This window comes from Mollisia scopiformis (genome assembly GCF_001500285.1).
Source record: "Mollisia scopiformis unplaced genomic scaffold LY89scaffold_1, whole genome shotgun sequence".
Taxonomy (NCBI): Eukaryota; Fungi; Ascomycota; class Leotiomycetes; order Helotiales; family Mollisiaceae; genus Mollisia; species Mollisia scopiformis.
In genome coordinates, this window is record NW_017263581.1 from 126588 (window position 1) to 144081 (window position 17494).

At 47.6% G+C, this 17494-nt stretch overlaps 6 protein-coding genes across 6 annotated transcripts; 2 read left to right on the top strand and 4 right to left on the bottom strand.

Annotated features, from left to right (window-relative positions):
• Positions 1 to 77: 77 nt before the first annotated feature.
• On the bottom strand, positions 78 to 3059 carry LY89DRAFT_1405 (glycoside hydrolase family 92 protein). The gene is made up of 6 exons (XM_018205313.1): positions 2803 to 3059; positions 2722 to 2753; positions 2553 to 2669; positions 1579 to 2509; positions 1335 to 1487; positions 78 to 1286 (listed from the first exon to the last, which is right to left on the bottom strand). The coding sequence occupies exons 1-6, from the start codon at positions 2930 to 2932 to the stop codon at positions 253 to 255; spliced, it is 2397 nt and encodes a 798-aa protein (XP_018078074.1). The 5' UTR covers positions 2933 to 3059; the 3' UTR covers positions 78 to 252.
• A 1245-nt stretch (positions 3060 to 4304) lies between these two features.
• Positions 4305 to 6453, top strand: LY89DRAFT_603910 (type I phosphodiesterase/nucleotide pyrophosphatase). Its single transcript, XM_018210334.1, has 5 exons — positions 4305 to 5042; positions 5095 to 5184; positions 5232 to 5876; positions 5925 to 6089; positions 6142 to 6453. Exons 1-5 carry the CDS (start codon positions 4775 to 4777, stop codon positions 6429 to 6431), a joined length of 1458 nt encoding a protein of 485 aa, XP_018078075.1. The 5' UTR covers positions 4305 to 4774; the 3' UTR covers positions 6432 to 6453.
• A 504-nt stretch (positions 6454 to 6957) lies between these two features.
• On the bottom strand, positions 6958 to 7899 carry LY89DRAFT_744173 (uncharacterized protein; the record flags this gene model as incomplete). Its single annotated transcript, XM_018221025.1, has 1 exon — positions 6958 to 7899. One exon carries the CDS (start codon positions 7894 to 7896, stop codon positions 6958 to 6960), a length of 939 nt encoding a protein of 312 aa, XP_018078076.1.
• A 1314-nt stretch (positions 7900 to 9213) lies between these two features.
• On the bottom strand, positions 9214 to 11207 carry LY89DRAFT_726786 (uncharacterized protein; the record flags this gene model as incomplete). Its single annotated transcript, XM_018219080.1, has 6 exons — positions 9214 to 9532; positions 9581 to 10066; positions 10119 to 10247; positions 10297 to 10654; positions 10829 to 10903; positions 11114 to 11207. The coding sequence occupies 6 exons, from the start codon at positions 11205 to 11207 to the stop codon at positions 9214 to 9216; spliced, it is 1461 nt and encodes a 486-aa protein (XP_018078077.1).
• Positions 11208 to 11998: 791 nt separating this feature from the next.
• LY89DRAFT_662531 (uncharacterized protein) lies at positions 11999 to 12676 on the top strand (the record flags this gene model as incomplete). Its single annotated transcript, XM_018212651.1, has 1 exon — positions 11999 to 12676. One exon carries the CDS (start codon positions 11999 to 12001, stop codon positions 12674 to 12676), a length of 678 nt encoding a protein of 225 aa, XP_018078078.1.
• A 2917-nt stretch (positions 12677 to 15593) lies between these two features.
• Positions 15594 to 17183, bottom strand: LY89DRAFT_1492 (uncharacterized protein). The gene is made up of 3 exons (XM_018205384.1): positions 16702 to 17183; positions 16635 to 16653; positions 15594 to 16587 (listed from the first exon to the last, which is right to left on the bottom strand). Exons 1-3 carry the CDS (start codon positions 16741 to 16743, stop codon positions 15905 to 15907), a joined length of 744 nt encoding a protein of 247 aa, XP_018078079.1. The 5' UTR covers positions 16744 to 17183; the 3' UTR covers positions 15594 to 15904.
• Positions 17184 to 17494: the final 311 nt, after the last annotated feature.

A 17494-nucleotide genomic window follows, 5' to 3' on the forward strand; every position in this document is an offset into this window, starting at 1 on the left:
GTGCATTCGGTGGATTCATGATAACAACACGAATACGTTATGTTGTAACAAAGTCCGAATCCACGCCTCAAAGAATGACAAATATCCACTTGGATGATGGTATCGTAGCGCACTGACACCAAAAACACAGAACCAAGAAAAGAGATCCCGAACGATTAGCAGACCTCGCACGATAGTCTGGAGGAGGACACAACACTGTCCTAATGTAAGATCTTATCTTGAATCCCCCATTCTGTATACTGTAGATAATTTTCAAAAGCTCGTAGAAGAGCTCGGCGGCAAATCAGCAGCTCCTGTCCCCCAATCACTCTCATTCATCCCCAGCGTCAATTCCAGCACCCCACCATTCAACCAAAAATCATGTGCAATCCAGTTTTTCGCGTAGGGCTCCCCGTTTAACGTAGCGCTTTGGATATAGATCGCTTCGTAATCGGGATCAAAGTTCACATTGCGGACAGTGGCTGTGTTTCCAGTCTGTCCGTTCGTCACGCTGATTTCGGGAAAGTAGGGAGGAGTGATGAGGTACACGTTCTGGCCTGAGATAGGCCAGAGTCCCATCATGGCTAGTGTTGTGAAGGAGCCCATGGCGCCTGAATCATCGTTGCCAGCGAGACCACTGGTAGAGGTGTTGAATTGAGATGGGATGTAGAAGTGTGAGAAGTATGCGGATAGACCTGGGCGACCTGCATAATGGAATTGGAAGACTGGTAAGAATGCTTGTTCGTCGCCGATGTAGAGTAGACCTGATGTGTGGAGATATGATAGACGCTTTGTGAAGGTGTCCGGTCCGCCGAGGGTGGTGACGAGGGTCGCCATATCTTGAGGGACGAAGAAGGTGTACATCCAGGAACTGCCTTCGTAGGTTTCGTGACCGTCTGAATTCAGGTAGCAGGAGGTGAAGTTGTAGAGAGGGGAGCAAAGGGAGGGATCTTGGAATCCCCAGGTTTGGTTCAGATATCGAGGTTGGAGGAAACCGACGAAGCCGCTGTCAACGGTGCTGTTGGGATGATTTGTCGTGTTGCTGACGAAGGAAGTCTGGTCGGCTTTGAGCATGTTCTTCCAGTTGCTCGATCGTCCGACGTATTTCTCAGCATCTTGAGTGTTACCAAGTCCCTTCGCCATCTCCGCGATGCAGAAGTCGTCATAAGCATATTCCACAGTCCTTGAAATAGATCTGGTAAATGGTCCAACGCCATACGGATCCCAATCATCTGTCGGAATGTATCCATATTCTTTCCAGCTTCCCAGCCCGCCTCGGCCTTCGATTGACCAGTCTAGAGGCTCAACTATCACGAGATCAGTCAAGAGTACCTTTGAGTCTGGAAATTACTTGCCTTCGGCGTCGGAAACTAATGCTTCATAGGCAGTATTCCAATCAACATTCAGAGTTATATTCTTGAGATAAGAATCTGTAAGAACAACATCTGCATTAGAGCCTCCCTGAGTGAAGCCTTTACAAAGGCTCATCCTGCAATCAGGCAGCTTTCCTATGGTGGTGTCAGAAGTTCAATCTTGTAACATTAAATCCTAGGAGAAACGAGCAACGATACCGTCACGCTAGCATTCAAGCAATCATACCTTCGTGTCGATAGATATCTATGAGACTCCTGACCATCAATGTTTGGCTTTGAGGATCTAACAAAGTGAGTAGAGGATGTATGCTTCTAAATGAGTCCCAGATGCAGTAATACGAGTCATAATATGGCTCTGTGCTGTTCCAGAGATAGTTCTCGCCTGTGTAGTCTTGCGGTGAGATCATCGAGCGGTACATTCCAGACCAGAATACCGTTTGTAGTTCATCAGACACTCCAGTCGCATCCACTTCCACGACCGAGAGCTTGTCACGCCACGCATCTTCCGCTGAGCTGAGGATATCTTCAAAGTCGAAATCTGGAATCTCTTTCTCGGCATTACTGCAAGCTTGTTCATTGCTGATGAAGGAAACGCCGACCCGTACCAGAATTTCGTTGTCCTCTGTGGCATTAAATTGCGTCCAAGCGCCAGCCGGGAGAGGAGGCGAGTTCACTCCATCAGCTACCCTCCTCAGACTCTTCGGGTATGACCCAGCACGATTGTTCATCCAAACTCCAGAATCTCGAAGTGGAGCTCCTGAGAAATCGGCACAGAAAGATAAATTGTAGGTCCCGATGCCGAAAGAAGGAGCAAAAGTTCCATTTCCTTGCAATCTACCAGTCTTTTCGTCAACCTCAACCCTTCCGTTCGTGATCGAGTCGGGAAGGTCGGTAAGATCTACTAGTATCAAAGGGCTGTTTGGTAACCCTGTCTGATTCAATGGGAAGGTGAACCGGTAGAGGACCGTGTGATTGGAGACTGTCATTTCTGCCTTGATCGAGGTATTCAGACTGACAGCGAAGTATCCAGGATGTGCTTCAATCGAACCATTAATTCTCTGAGAAGCTCGTTCTGTCTTAGTGAAGAAACAATTATCGACAATGTCTCCAGGACAACCAGACTGGGGGAAAATGGGGAAATTTCCCAGAGACGGAGACTGAATTCATCAGCCAGAGTTCTCATTTTCAAGGAGTGCTTACCCCGCCTGTGCCCGAGTCGTGCATGTGAGAAAATCCATTGATGTTACTGTCGCCCGATGCAAAACCTCCCTGTTTCTCGTTTGGATCATCCACATCGGCAACAGCTTTGGCCATGCCCTGAACGTCGTAATCAATGCGTTGTTCACCGAAAGGGTGAAGAGAAACATACAAAAGGAAGCGTCGCTCCAGGAAACACGTGCCCTTCAGCCTCATTAGCTGCCATTCTTAAAACCCAAGAAGAGACATTCACCTCCATTACTTGTCCCAGTCAAGGGATCAACATAATCGAAAACATCAAAACTACGCTTTCCAATCTTCCCGGCCATTGCAACAGACCATGTAGCAGAGGCCGCCAAAGCTCCAATCTTGAAATAATGCATGATGCTGCTATTAAAAACACTTAACAGGAACTCGAATGTTGCAGACTTTGAAAACAATATGAAGCAGCTGTGTCTCCCCCACCTATCAACAACACTCTCAACAACGAACCCCGCTCCTGGGCGTAGGGCCTAGAAGATTACGTGAAAAGTATATCTATCCATCTTACCACGTTACATAAGAAACCTCAAATGCCCCTCACTAACAATGACATTTCTGCACTTGCAAGAAAAAGACTTGGGGAACACAGGCAGATCTATACTCCGAGTGGTCCTAGTTCCTGCAGTATGGCGGGGTAGTTCGGCGCTCGCAGACTACTTTCCCGAACGATGGCATCTGACATGCCTGAACGGCACTTCTCATGCAGGCTGAAATCATGATACTCAAATAGAGGCTTGGCGGTCCGGAGAACGGTGTCGTGGGTTGAGGCTTTTGCGATGATGAGAATAGGCAAAAATTGTGGAGTGGAAAGGTTTTCTGGCCTTCGCCTCGGCCGCTTTCGGGTGGAAGAGCAAAATTGAAGGTCACCTGACGAGACCATGTCTCCTGGCGTTTTCAGGGCTTCAGTGGTGTCGAAAGAGATGCACGTATGGTTCTGCAGAAGAGTTAGCCTTTCATTAATGTCGAAGCTTCCAAATACACCTAGGTAGAGAGTAGGACAATACATTGCAGGCAGCCACGTGATGTGAATTTAATCGTTGGAGGCCAACCATGCCAGGAAGTGGTTTGGGAGTAACTTAAGCTCTAATGCAGTGTAAATATTTGCGCCGGATTGGTTAAGTCCTTCGCCAACAAGTACTCGTTGAGGAAGATTGTGTTGTTTGGAGTGAAGCTGCAAATCCTATAATATCAAAATGCCTCATGTCTAGCTAAGATTTGAAGTACGACGACTGTAAACGGTGACAATTCAAGCACGTGTATCGAGGCTTTGGCACGTTTTCTTCATCAGCGTGGATGATTGGAATGTCTCGTGCCGCCGCTGAAGCCATTGTCTTCAGACTCCAGAGTTTGGAGCCTGGGCTTGAGATATTTGAATACTTTGGCCTTTAGACGACTTAACCTAAAAGCTTGGCATGCCACGGTGACATACAGTCGCAAGATGAGTGAACAGACATTGATGAGAAGGCCGGTGGGGGAGGGATAGAAGACTTCAAATGGTGATATTTTCAGCGACCTTCCATTTAAGCTTCTTCGCTTCAGGGGAGCGGAAGCACTAAAGGCGCCACATCGCAGCACAATTGTCGGGTCTTACGCGGGGAGTCAGGCACTGTCTGGAACTGATAGCGATCACTAAAAAGCCACCGAAACGCCCCCAGCACACCATCCCAATCACTTCTCCACGTGCCAGATTCGCATCTGTGCTTTCACCAGTAATTCCTACTCTCCCCGACCACGGGCATCCCGTTGTTTCTCCCAGAGATGTTAAGAGAGCTCCAGGATCGTTGCTCATTCTGACGCCGTGCCTACCTACCCCTCACTAAGGAAGTACAGCTCCCCTGTAATGGCAAGGCACGCTGCAGTGGTGACATCCTTTCGAATATCAATTGGCGACTTCCTCATCCTACAATCGTTCTATGCAGCTCGCGACCTTCGTTTCTTCTTCCACCGTGTTTTTCATGAACATCAGCTGCTTTCACTCCATCACCTATCCAGGCGAGCCGTCATGACGGCTTGTCAGCCTCAAAGACAGTGACAGACCATCAGACGCCGTGGGAGCACAGCGGCAGAGATGGTGATCTCCAACGTCCCAGAATGCGATATATAGAGCCGCCGATATCCCAATTCCTGACCTCCCCGTGCTCTATCCCTATCACTAAGCCAATCTTCAGCGACCTCAGATCATTATGCTTCTCAAGGCTCTCGCATTCGCTGCTGCTGTCGCCCCGGCCCTTGCTACCGACAATGACAAGGTCTACAAACACGTTGTAACTTTCAGCGTTGACGGTCTCCACGGCAGCGATGTTGAGAAGTACGTCGCCAAGAGACCAGACTCCACCATTGCGACCCTGTTGAAGACAGCATATGAGTATACCGACTGCTATACCAGTGCACCTTCTGACTCGTATCCTGGCGTCGCCGCCTTCGTGTCTGGCGCTGATCCCAGAACCACCGGTATGGAGACACCAGCTCCAAATGAAGTAAATGCTCACATGTCTCCACGTAGGTATCTGGTACGATGATACTTATGATCGGTCCTTCTGGTCTCCATACTCCACCACTGGTACCAACTGCAGCGGACCACCAGGCGCTGAAGGCAAGTGACCAAACCTCATGTCAAGTCCAACACACTTATGATTCCAGTGACTTACGATGAAACCAAGGACTATGACTCCACGAAGGTCTGGTCAGGAGGTATCGATCCTGCCAACTTGCCCCAGTCTATTATTGGCAGAAAGTGCACATGGACATATCCTCATCAGAGAATCCGCGTCAACACTATTTACGAGATTGTCGAGGCATCCGGCAAGCAGACTGCCTATACTGATAAGCACCCTGCTTACGACATGGTCCGTGGTCCATCTGGGAAGGGTCTCAGTGTTGGATATTTCCCAGAAATCCAAGCTTTCGACACTACCAACCTCACTCAAATCATCGGATATGATCAAATGCACGTCAATTCTTGGCTTGCTTGGATCAACGGTACTAGTCTCGTCAACTCCGAGGTCCAGGACCCTCTTACTGGTATCCCAACTCTTTTCGGCGGTAACTTTCAAGCTGTGTCCGTTGGTCAGAAGACTTATGGATACGTTGCTGGCAGCCTCGACTTCACACCCGAACTCCTCAGGGCTCTCGACTTTGTCGATAACTCGATTGGTCAAGTCGTCTCTGCCTTGAAGACCAAGGGAGTCTTTGATGATACCCTCATCATTGTCGCTTCCAAGCACGGCCAAGCACCAATTGATCCCACTCTATATAACAAAGTTGACCAAGCTCTTTTGCCTCCTGGTAAGTTATCCCATGGAAGGCCAGATTAAGTAGCTAACGAGTGGACAGCGATCAAGGTCCCAGTCGCATTCATCACCACTGATGATATCGGTCTTGTCTTCCTCGTCGATGCCCGCGACACAGATGCCGCTGTGGACAATTTGAACGGCCAACGCGACGCCTTGAAGATCGACGACATCATCTCCGGCGACCGTTTGACCTACCTGGGCTATGGTCCGTCTCTCCCTTTCCACAACCCGTCGTGAAATACTAACACCCATTCCAGGAGACCCATCCACCGACCCTGCTGTCCCAAACATCATCATCAAGCCAAAGCTCGGCACGATCTACACAACCTCCACCTCCAAGATCGCCGAGCACGGCGGTCTCAGCGACGATGACCGTAAGGTCGCCTGTTTCGCCAGTGCTACCAACATAGAGAGGACCGTGTTTAATCATCAAGTTTTCACCAAAGAGTTTGCTCCCACGATCTTGCAGGCACTTGGACTTGACCCTATGTCGCTCCAAGGTGTTGTTGCTGAAGGTGGGAAGGTTATTGATGGATTCCGTGGGTAAAATTTGTTGTTCAATTGTGTTGATAGGAACAGGAGATTACTTTCAGCCAAAGATACTAGAAGGAATATTAATCAATCGTGAGCTTTCGTTCTTGATTCATGTTGCACTTGCGATTCGGCTATGCTGTTCTTTGGACCCCCTAAGCGAACCCCCTAATTTTAGCGAGCCACACTCCAATATCAGCACTTAGCGTTTGTGTTCATTCAAATATTTTCTGCTTTGCGAAAATCATCCTACCAAGGGAATAAAATGCATTACCTTCTCACAACTTGCTTTTATGATAAGAATATGGATGGCAGACTTTTCAATCGGCTCTTGACAGGTTTCGATCATTTCGCAATCCCATCTATAAATACCTACGCAACCGGGGAAGGAGTACTTCCAAATTGTTCCCAGGTAAGAGTGTGCGGGATGCAAGATACTCCCGAGGGCGAATATGTGTACCAATCCGAAGGATAAACTGGGCAAGTTCCAACAGCGGCGTCCGATACAGTCATACTCATCGTCGAGTTGTAACACACTGTCCCTAGAGAATTAAACATGAATATTCAATCGCGAAAGAAGGGAAGTGCAAATAATGGGTATCTTGAACAATCATCAGAGATACTGGAGCGCAGGTAGTTCCATAACCCGGATAAGACACATCATTTGCATCATTTGATCCTTGAAATAAGATATCGATTTGTCCACTCTGCTCTTCGCAAAAGAGCGCTTGCCCGCCTACAAACGCATCGTTAAGCCATACTAGATATCTGTTTCTGTCTATAGTAAATTCCGTGTTGATTGCGAGTATAGAAGAAAGAGCTTGGAAAGCCATCCATGTAGCTCCATTGGTTGTAGACAAGTGTCCACCATTGGACGTTGATAGCTGACCACTTTCTAACGTGAAGGTAATGCTTGAATCGCATATAAGTTCACCGAATGGAGATTTAGGAACCAAGTAAGTGTTGGATGATTGTCGTTTGTGAACTCCAAGTGGCATAATCTGAAGGATAATTCCAGAAGTGGAGACAGCCGGCACAACGACGTGTGCCGAAGTAGCCGTTGGGACAATACCGTTAGGACTTGCTTCGAGGCTCGGTGCCTGAGCATTACTTTGTTCTTGGGAGGCAATGTGTGCGATAACTCCTGTCGAAGGTTCTTGTAAGACAGGTGCTTTCATGGTTGGTACGGAAGTAAAGTCCCCCACCACTATTACTTCTGTCGAAGATCCTGGTATGGCAGGTACAATCATTTGTGATGAGGTAGCCGTCGTGACCTGCAGAATTGCGCCATGTGAAGCGGCTTCTGTCTCTTCCGAAACAAGGGTACTAGCGGCTCCAGGAACCTTTCGATTTCCCGCGGAGGTAGACTCGAAGGGGATTAAGAGTTTTGTTATGGATGATGTTACGGAAGATGTCTTTTGAACAGGTGAAACTTGGACCAGTGAAGTCGAGGATGTGCCGAGTGAGCTCGGAGATGTCATTATGGGGGGGGGGGGGGGGGCGGGGAGTTTTCATTTGGGGGGGGGGGGGGATGTCAGTTGTGGATTGCGTCGTAGGTACCAGTGAGACAGGAGCTTGAGGTTGCGAACTTGTGATCGAAGAGGTTACTACGGCTACTTGAGATTGTGTAGATTTTTTTGATGAGCTTGTTGTACTAGTCGTTTCCTGTGGTACGTCTGAAGACTCCGGGAGAGAGGCACCACTACTCAGTGGCGTGAGACCTTGTGCACTTGTTGAGGTGTATTTAGACGACGTGCTTTGTTCTGGAGCTGACATCGTCGTGGAAGTTTGGCTTGACAGAGCTATAGGTAAGGAGGAAGATGGAACCAGAATTATAGATGGTGAAAGTGGGGTGGATTGGCTCGTTGAAAGGGTTGTGGACGAGGAAGATGACAAGACTAGGGCTGTTGAAGACGAAACCAAATATGATGAGGTGCTTGATAGGAGGGGTATCGAACCGGAAGAGCTCGATGAAAGCAGAGTTGAAGAACTACTTGATGAAAGGGGCATTGAAGAGCCACTTGACGATGAGCTGGGGCTGGAAACACTCGAACTTGAGCTTTGACTAGAATCTGAGGGTGAAAATATGACACTCGAACTTGAACTTGGTGTCGAGCTGCTTGTGAATAGTGTCGATGAACTAGATATCTGGGATGAAGAGAAGGTGGGAAAGCTCGAATTTGAGCTCGAGGGTGAAGATATCACACTAGATGAACTTGAACTTAGTGTTGAGCTACTGCTGGTAATAAAAGGCATCGAGGAAGTAGAACTTTGGTATGAAGATGAGCTGGAGCTGGATATTGAAATAGTTAAACTGGAGCTTGAAGTAGATAAACGTGAACTTGTTGAGCTGCTGCTGGTAAACAGCGTCGATGAACTAGAAATCTGTGACGAAGATGACGAGCTCGAACTTGGACAAGAGCGATATGTTGCGTTTCCTGTACATGGTATCGTAACAGGTGTCGGTGTACAAGGTATCGTTGTCGGTGTTGGACTACATAGCGTTACTGGATATGGTGTTGGGTTACACGGTCCAACAACGCACGTACAGAATGAGCTATAGCTGGATGGTGTAGAACTACAGGCGCTAGCATATGTTGGAAGACTCGTGGATGCCAGATTGATAGTCGCCGTATAGGTTATGCAGAAAGAGGACCAACTTGCTAGATTTTCACTAATTGCATTTTTGCAATTAGTGCCTTTGCTGCATGTTGGTCCTGGTGTGTTGACGCATATAGGTGTCGTGGTGGAAACGGTAGGAGTGCACGTCACAACAGTTGGCGTACATGTCATTATGGTCAAAGTAGGTGCACAGAAAGGTGTGTAGGTTCCAGGCACGCAGGGTGTTGGAATGCACGTCCAAACATTCGTTGTGTAATAGACCTGCTCACCCCTGCTGGTGAAGCAGTCAGAAGAGAAGTAGGTCCATAAAGTCCGATTGGAGCAACGTTGAATCCTCCAGGTGCGGCCGTCCCACTAGATCCAATCCCATCTGCAGCATCGTACCCATCACAGAGCTCACCAAACAAGTTTGAGCCACCGACTCCACAGGGATAAGTGCAATTCCAGGCGTAGAGCTGATTATTGAGATTGACATTGTTTCCGCATAAGCAAACACTGGTAGATTAGCATTGGAGACAATTACTCGAAATGTTCCTTTCTTACATTCCTTTCCCACCAAGATATGCCGTGCCATATACCGCGGCATGGATGGTGCCGTTACCACCCGCACCAGAACAGTACTGCATACAATCTTCTACTCGCAACATTGTCGTGTCGGTGGGCGTCTGGGTCATATTTGTAAAATCTAGGAAAATGCTGCCATTGCCGTAACAGCCAAGATAGGTGTATTGAGGGTACTGTGGTGACACCCAAACCTGCGCGGCCGGTATTTGCGTATTCACAGTGATAGCGCCTGAAGTAAAACTTGGTAGAGTCTTCGAGGTAGTCCCTGGTGGATAATTTGATGGGAAACAGTACGCGGAGGAATATATGTTTTCCACTGGTGGTGGTGTGATTCCCAATATTGGCGGCTCGTAACATCCAAGGTAATTCGGATTACGATAGAAGGCGAACCAGATCCCACCCGTAACGTTACACCATCTGGTGCCCAAATACCAATACAGTTGACCCCAATGATGCATGATCCATCTCTAATCACAAGTCAATCATTAATTAGCACACAATCGACAGAGGGGCTTACGCTAGACCTGTGACCGGAGAACCGTTGCAAGATTCGTCACTATTTGCAATAGGAAATACAATACCCCGAAACGAAACCCCACAAAGGCAGGTTGTGCTTGTAGATGGACCGAAATAACCGGTATTAGTGCTGTCCATATATTAGCAATGACTAATGACAAGCTTAATTCGAAACCAACGTTTGCGATGCCAGGCCTGCATAGGGCATGTTGAGGCTCGCGCAGAATTCAAAGCAATCAAGCATGAAAGTGCTGCTAGCTGTGAGCTGCACAGTAATCACAGGCCGCAGGATGCCGGTGTTCTCGTCGGCGCCATCCTCGCCATCCTCCAAACATCCAAGATATTTGAAATTATATTGTTCAATCGAAGGCACCAAGGATCCGTCGGTCGCGAATGAAGGATCGACATAAACTGCCGCAGCGTAGATGCCATCCAGACTACTGTTTTGGTAGTCATATCCATCGGCGTAGTATTTGACTTGCCATCCGCACCCGGTTTGAGTGAAGTCGCCATAGCAATTTTCCACCCGATTTTCTGCTGGTCCGGCATTAGTGCATGCGCTGTACTGTCCCTGAGACTTGATTGTATTATCGAGCACCCCCGAACTATTGGATGGTACGAATCCATATCCAACAAGGTTTGTGGAACAAGCACACTATCCCATGATCATGGTAGTGTGCTTGAACCCTCCCATACTGCAAACCAGAGTACAATTGTATGGCGTCTCTATCGTGGTCCAGTACGAGGTGCCTGCAGGAGGGTATGCTCCAATAAAGTCGCCGTTATCTACTCTGGTATTAGCGGAAGCTTGGATATACTGGATGCGGGGAGAAGGAAATGCACCAGGTAGAAATTGCAACAACCATAACGGGGCATTGTATCCTGTCCCGTATATTATCGTCGGTTTGTTGTTCACCACCTAAACTGTTGGGGGTATGGGATACCCCGCAACCCATGGCGCTTGGTTGTAGGCGGGGAAGTTTGGCGCGGTCGTACCTGTTAGGAAACAACCAAGATAAACAGCTTGCCCGCCGAGGACATTACATGGGCCATTCAGTGCGGCTTCAGTGAACCCCCAAGAATTCGGCATTTCAAATGTATACCTGTAAAGCTGGAATGATTTGAGGAGGTGCACATGAGACGCCGATACGACAAATATATAGAAAGGAACAAAAGAATGTGTCTCGAGCGCCCTTGTAAATTTTGCCTGTTTGGAATGAAGAACAGCTGTATTACACAAGGGATGGTGAGATATATTTCAGATGAAAGACAAATCTGCGCGATCTTCATCAGGAGAAATTTCTCACCTTCAGTGAACGACAACTTCGGCTCCAGCGCACGTAGATGCAGACCGATATGAAGCGTCTTTCGTGAAAGACACTGCTGAGTCCCAAGATAGCTTAGTGATCAGGGTAGCAGAATGAGTGTGCATGAGGTTACGAGAGTTCAGTTCGTGTTAAACGTTCGAAAAGCTGACTAACAACAATGGATGTATGCGAAAAGAGAGACTGCAACTTTAATCGTCAAAACAGGATTGCAGCAAAGACACAAAGATAGAAAGATCACTCGATCGCCAACTGATCAAACACGGGAGGAAACAATGAGCCCGCTGGCGTAAAATACTAAGAGAACATTTTAGAGGGTAGTTCTTGCCTTTCGCCCATGTTGCGGGCATATCTTACATTCTTGTATCCCATCAAGAGCCGGGTTACTTGGGAAAGTTTGGTAACAAAAATCAGGGATGTGATGCAGCTCGAGATGTTCAAGATTTGGGGGCACATCTCCTCCGTTCATGGACATGCAGAGAATTGGGTATTTCCGCCGCCTGACGGCTACTGGGACTCAATCGCAACCTAGGGCGCCCTCAAGATTCGAAAATGCATGAGCAAATATGGGCAAATGATCTCTGAAGAACGATCTGATCATCTAAATCAACAATTGGCTCGGCAAGGAGTCGAGGAATATGTTTTGCGACGAGGAAACTGGCCCAGACAACTTCTTGAGAGTGTCTCGCGGCCCACACGGAGTAGCCCATATACAGGGATACCCTCAAACCATGAACACTGTATTGTCCAGGACGAAGTGTGTACCCAAAACCTCGACCTTATCAAGGGAATCTGGAACGACTCGAATAAAGATGATTTTGATATGAGAGAATTGCAAGAAAGAAATGAGGAGTCAGGATTTGGATATACATCATATAACGCTGATACATTTCCTTCGTTTGTTCACAATGAGAATAATCATGACATAATTGCCAACGAAAGATGGCGGACTCCTGCGGATCTGCCCAGAATCGCGGCGAGGGAGCTTGTGGATGGCATGATAGACATATTTCTGCCACTTGAAGAAAATGGAGTGAAAGTCAATGATCCAGAAGAGCTGGCTAGGAGAAGAGACTACTTCCTCCCAAGAGATGGTGAGAATGGTCGCCTCGAATCCCAGGTGCTGATTGAGCATTTGTCCGGGGTTCGGGCGGCCACCAAGATGCCAAGCGAGCCTGCCCAAACTTTGGTCATGGATGGATTCGGAGTTTTGCACTGGCGGTTCCCATGTTGATTTTGACTACGAGTTTGTTCGTCCTGCTTGCGGGAATTCTGCTCGAGTGGTTCGTGGGAACAGCGGGGTCAAAGGACATCATCGGAGCTACAGCTGCGTATGCCTTTGTTGGCACTGATACATCGACGGCTGGAAAATGAAAATGCGCGTAAATAGGGTCCATTTCGGTGCAGTCGAATTCTGCCTAGGAAGATCTTGAAACCTCATCTTCGATCTTCGAATTTGTCCTAGACGATATTTGACGGTATTTTCTTGCTCGTGATTTCAACATGCAGAGTTGCAGACATCGAGATGTAATGTTATTTGCTCATTCGCTCGCGTTGTGTCTAGGGATCCGGGTGTTGAGTGGTCTTTGGTCGATGCTAGAGAATAATAAGCCGTCGTTAAGAGCCATCCGAAGTTAATAGTAAGTTAAGGTAGGAAGTGCTGATAGAGGAGGTTGCTAAGACGGAAGGGAGATGGTAGGAAGGATAGTCACTTTAAGCATCGTTACAGAGTGGAATAAATACTTAGATCGCTATGCCAATAAAGTAGGATTATTGAAGAGTTCTTAATTCTATCAGCAGAATAAAGTATAATCATGTAAATTAGTGGTAAAGTATGTTTAAAGTAAAAAGAGGCAGAAGACGTTGCTAGATCTGAATTGAGAACTTACGCTAGCGGCCGCCTCCGATCTTGACATCATTGTTCCAACTTCACCAATTTACTCAGGATCATGACAGCATATCACTATCATATCCTGCGACGACCTGAATATTCTACAAAAGACTTCCACGAATAATGACTGGGTCACCTTTTTCGAAAAACTACACTCGAGCTCCACGCCATGCCCCTACCTCTCGTTCTCGACGATCTCACCTGCTTCGAAGTACGATCTGGAGAGGGCTAGCTGTGTGACGACTGGCGAAAGATTAGAAGTCTTTCTGGCCTACAAACTGTGCGATGTTCGGCCTTAAAGCACACATATTTACTTCGAAACATCACGCACGTAGATGCAGACGAAATCCATACCTGTGCGGGAAGGATTGGGCATAGCTTGGGGAGAGAATCAGACTTTCGAATCGTTTGGGAGACCATCTCTGCATTTAGCTGCTGGACGCTGGGTACACCCGAGTACATCCGGAGGTTGCTCTATTCGGAAACTGAATTGCAGGTACCGACGCCTAAGAGTTAGCTCACTGAAACCCCTCGAGCGACCTCCACTCTATTGCTCCAAGCTTGCAATGGGAGTGACACGTTTTGGACATTTTAGAAATATATCCTGGCTATCCACACAAGAAAGAACAATTTGTCTTTAAACTCAGAGACGTAGGGCATATACGGGGTCTGATCTCGGAAATATAGGCCACCTTGGCAGTTCATAACTGTATGGACTCGCTCCTCTCGTTATCCGAGCAGACACAAGAAATATCCCAAAGGTCACGGATTGGATCTGGCAAGTCATGCATCATGACCTAAATCTTGCCTTTGCATTTCCGTTCCCAATTATTTTTTACTATTTATCACACTCTGCAAATGCAATCGAGCCTAGGTGCTCTCTACTTCCAACAAGGTAGCAAGGCAGGCCCTAAAACAAAACATCATCTCATGCAAGACGTTCAAGTGAAACACAATGCATCTCTCACCCTTACTCTACCAAAATTTCAAAACTCTGTACCTCTCCTAGAAGGTCAATCCAAAGATTTCTTCACCACATGTATCACGCCTCGCTCTGAATATCTGAAGTCCAAAGCCTTTTGGAGGGGGGTTCCTCCAGACGCGAGACGGCTATGATGCTGGGTAGATGGTTATTAGCCTTCTCTGGACTTGAACGAAAACTATTCCGACGTGCAGAAAGGAGAAGGTGTGAACTGGAATGGTTGAGTAATCAAGACTAGTGCGGAAGGATATCTGGACTCTTCAAAATGAAGCAATATCTCTGAGACGACCTCGGACAAAGCGTAGTGAAGGAGTGAAGCTGCATGGCTTGTGGAAATCACATATGACATGACCTCCCTGGAATACCTTCCCCTCAATCGGGAGTCAAAGGATGTTGAAAATTTACCTCCTGGATCTGGACTAAGTGCCGCCTCAATGGTAGCTTCAAGGAGCATTGTACTCCTTTAGATCTCAGGATCTCCACCACGTGTATACAATCTCTTACATCTCAACCCAGATCTCGGGCCTTCTTTCATGTCTTCTGCCTTCAATCTCTTCAGCTCATCATTTTATTACCAAACATCACGTATCTCATCGCATCGATAGACTTAGCATTACTAGACCCGAGTCGCGATATCTTTATCGATAAGCTCCCGTCTCTCCTCAACCACACTAGGACTCCAAGTCCACTGCCTTGCTATGCCGTTTAGGCAAAAGCAAACCACACTATTTCACAAGCTACCCATCTCGCACCTTCAACAACCTCGCTCTCCTTTCTCTCTCGCTATTTCTCGGACTTTCAGATGCCCATTCGATTACAAAACCACCCCTCCCTCCAAAAGACCACGCAAGCCGCACCCAAAGAAGGTCTCTGCCCGTCTGAGGTACTATATGCAGCGGGGAAAGAAGTCAATTGGGTTGGTTTTCGAACGGGGGACAAGCACGTACCTACAGTACCGAAGATCCTTGCCCAGCCCGTTGATCCTCCTTTCCCTCCTCGGTAGTGGGTGGGACGGATCGGCAGTGGGAGCGAACCTGCACGCCACGTTTTAGGGTGCGGTGTCCGAGGGTTTTTCGAGTTCGGATCCGTTTTTGATTGGTGGCGTGCGCTTGAGAATTAGTTGGGGGAAGATGCCGATGGGCTGAGATTGGGATCGTTGGTGATTATTGATTTGAGGTTTATTGGGGAAATAACGATTTGGAGATCTCACTATGTTGAGTTTAAGATATGAAACACGGGAAGAGGGGAGATGAGATGAGATGAAGAGGAATAAAGTCTATATCATAAAGTTAATTTTTGACTTCTTACACTGCAAGACCCTTTCTTGGGGATGAGATGATGAGATTCGGAGCGGTGCCGAAAGTAACTTTCCATCTGCTGCACCAAGTGGTTCTTGCAGGAAAATTATCTACTGTGTTGTGCATATGAAAACTCTCAGGTCTCTTTGCAAAGCTTCAACAAATCGTGATGAAGATGCTGGACTTGCAGTAGTCTCCGAGACTGATCTTATTTCAGGCTCAAGCCGGCTTTTGACATCTATGATCTAAGAATTATATCTGTTGAAACGCCGATCCGTTCTCTCAACCTTCTCAAAAACTCGCCAAAGGTAGTCCGCGCACTGCGTCTCCCAACTCTTGAAGTGTTTGCGCATCTCGAGGAATGGTATGTCCTTTCCCGTGATCGAATAGAATAGCTTCATCCTGATCACAAACGTTGAAGAGGGCCATAGCTCCATGCAAGTACGGATCATCAGCACCAACACAATGCAATGTTGGGATATCGATGACTTCTTCGCTGATGTCTGAGAGTAGCATCTCATTGGAATCTGGCTTGAGGGGAGGCCAGCCAGCAAAGAATACAGCTTGCTTGATCTGTCTCGGTCTCCCTTCCTTCTCAAATCGTCGTTGCTCGTCCATGATCAGAGAGCCGCTGATGACTGTTCCTTCGCTGTATGCACATATGGCATCAAAAGGGCCATGTTGTTCCATGATGAGGTAGAGAGCATCCAGTGCGTTCCTAACGCTTTGTTGAACCTTCTCACTTCCCTCTGGCATGAGTTCTCTAAGGACATCTTCCGGGTTCTCGCCTTCAGGGAAATCGCGCACTCGTTCCAGGACATCATTCTGTTCTATGCCGTCATATTCGATGAAGCGATAATGAGGAGCTGGTCCAAAGTAGTCTTCGAATCCTGGAGGTGGGATGCATTTGTTTTCTCCTTGTGTGAAAAAGAACTCTGCTGTTCCATCTGTGCTCATCTCTTTGCAGAACGGGGCTAGAGGACTTCAGCATATGACCAATGCGATAGTTGGATATACGTACCCAATTGGACCTCAAAATTCTGAGACGCATGTTAGTAGTGCTTGAAGTATTGGAGAACGAGACTTACCTTTGCGCTTCCATACGCACCTGGAAGACACAGAAACTTCATTTTGTGATCGTGTACCTACTCGTCGTCGTAAAAGCTGTTTGAAGCCAGATCCTACTAACACATGAATGGTGTATAGGGTTGGATGACAGCTCTGAGATAAGTTGAACTGCTGGACTGGTTGGGATGAGCTACTGTTCAAAATTGTCCAAGCTGAGGAATGAGACGGGTTCATCCACAAAGCTCGTTCGTAAAGCGGACATCCGTGCCTTTCCCCTAGTAGATTATTGACCAACAACGCGGTACACTCGCGCGTTGAAAAAATATTCCGAGCCGTTTCTAGATGAGCTCAACAGTTGCTCAGAGCTTTTGGGGTGGTCGATAAGGGGATGAGCCGACAAATCGCCTATCGGTCAGACGTGGGGGAGATTGGTTCCTGAACTTGTAAGAAAGATCGTCGGATCTTCAGAATGGAAGCTGTTCTGGGAACAAAGCTTCCTATGGCCCGGGATCGGTCGACAGGGCTAAGTGCGGCAGATTAGGGGTGCTGAAGTGGTCGACGATGGCGACAAAGACGGTGTTAACGCCGTCTTAATCGGAACCTCCCTCGGCAAAGACCTTTTTTATGAGATGGGATTCTTGACTTTGCATGTGCCATGTGAAGGGGAAAGTTTGGTGGGTGGCGGTTGTTCCTGAATCTTGGCTGTTAGTTTGTTATATTACCGGGTTGGTATAGCAGATTCCCGGTATTTGTTTGTGGACGAGAGGGCTGGACTTCGAGATCCAAGTACGGAGGACAGGGAGCACCACCGGG

Bases quoted from the DNA above. Each gene is read 5' to 3' on its own strand.
- LY89DRAFT_1405 (XM_018205313.1), bottom strand. From the start codon at position 2,932: ATGCATTATTTCAAGATTGGAGCTTTGGCGGCCTCTGCTACATGGTCT. The intron at 2,670-2,721 runs GTATGTTTCTCT...TACGACGTTCAG, and splicing joins CTGGAGCGACGCTTCCTTTT to GGCATGGCCAAAGCTGTTGC. The intron at 1,488-1,578 runs GTATGATTGCTT...ACACCACCATAG, and splicing joins AGATATCTATCGACACGAAG to GAAAGCTGCCTGATTGCAGG.
- LY89DRAFT_603910 (XM_018210334.1), top strand. From the start codon at position 4,775: ATGCTTCTCAAGGCTCTCGCATTCGCTGCTGCTGTCGCCCCGGCCCTT. The intron at 5,185-5,231 runs GCAAGTGACCAA...TTATGATTCCAG, and splicing joins CGGACCACCAGGCGCTGAAG to TGACTTACGATGAAACCAAG. The intron at 6,090-6,141 runs GTCCGTCTCTCC...CACCCATTCCAG, and splicing joins TTTGACCTACCTGGGCTATG to GAGACCCATCCACCGACCCT.
- LY89DRAFT_1492 (XM_018205384.1), bottom strand. From the start codon at position 16,743: ATGAAGTTTCTGTGTCTTCCAGGTGCGTATGGAAGCGCAAAG.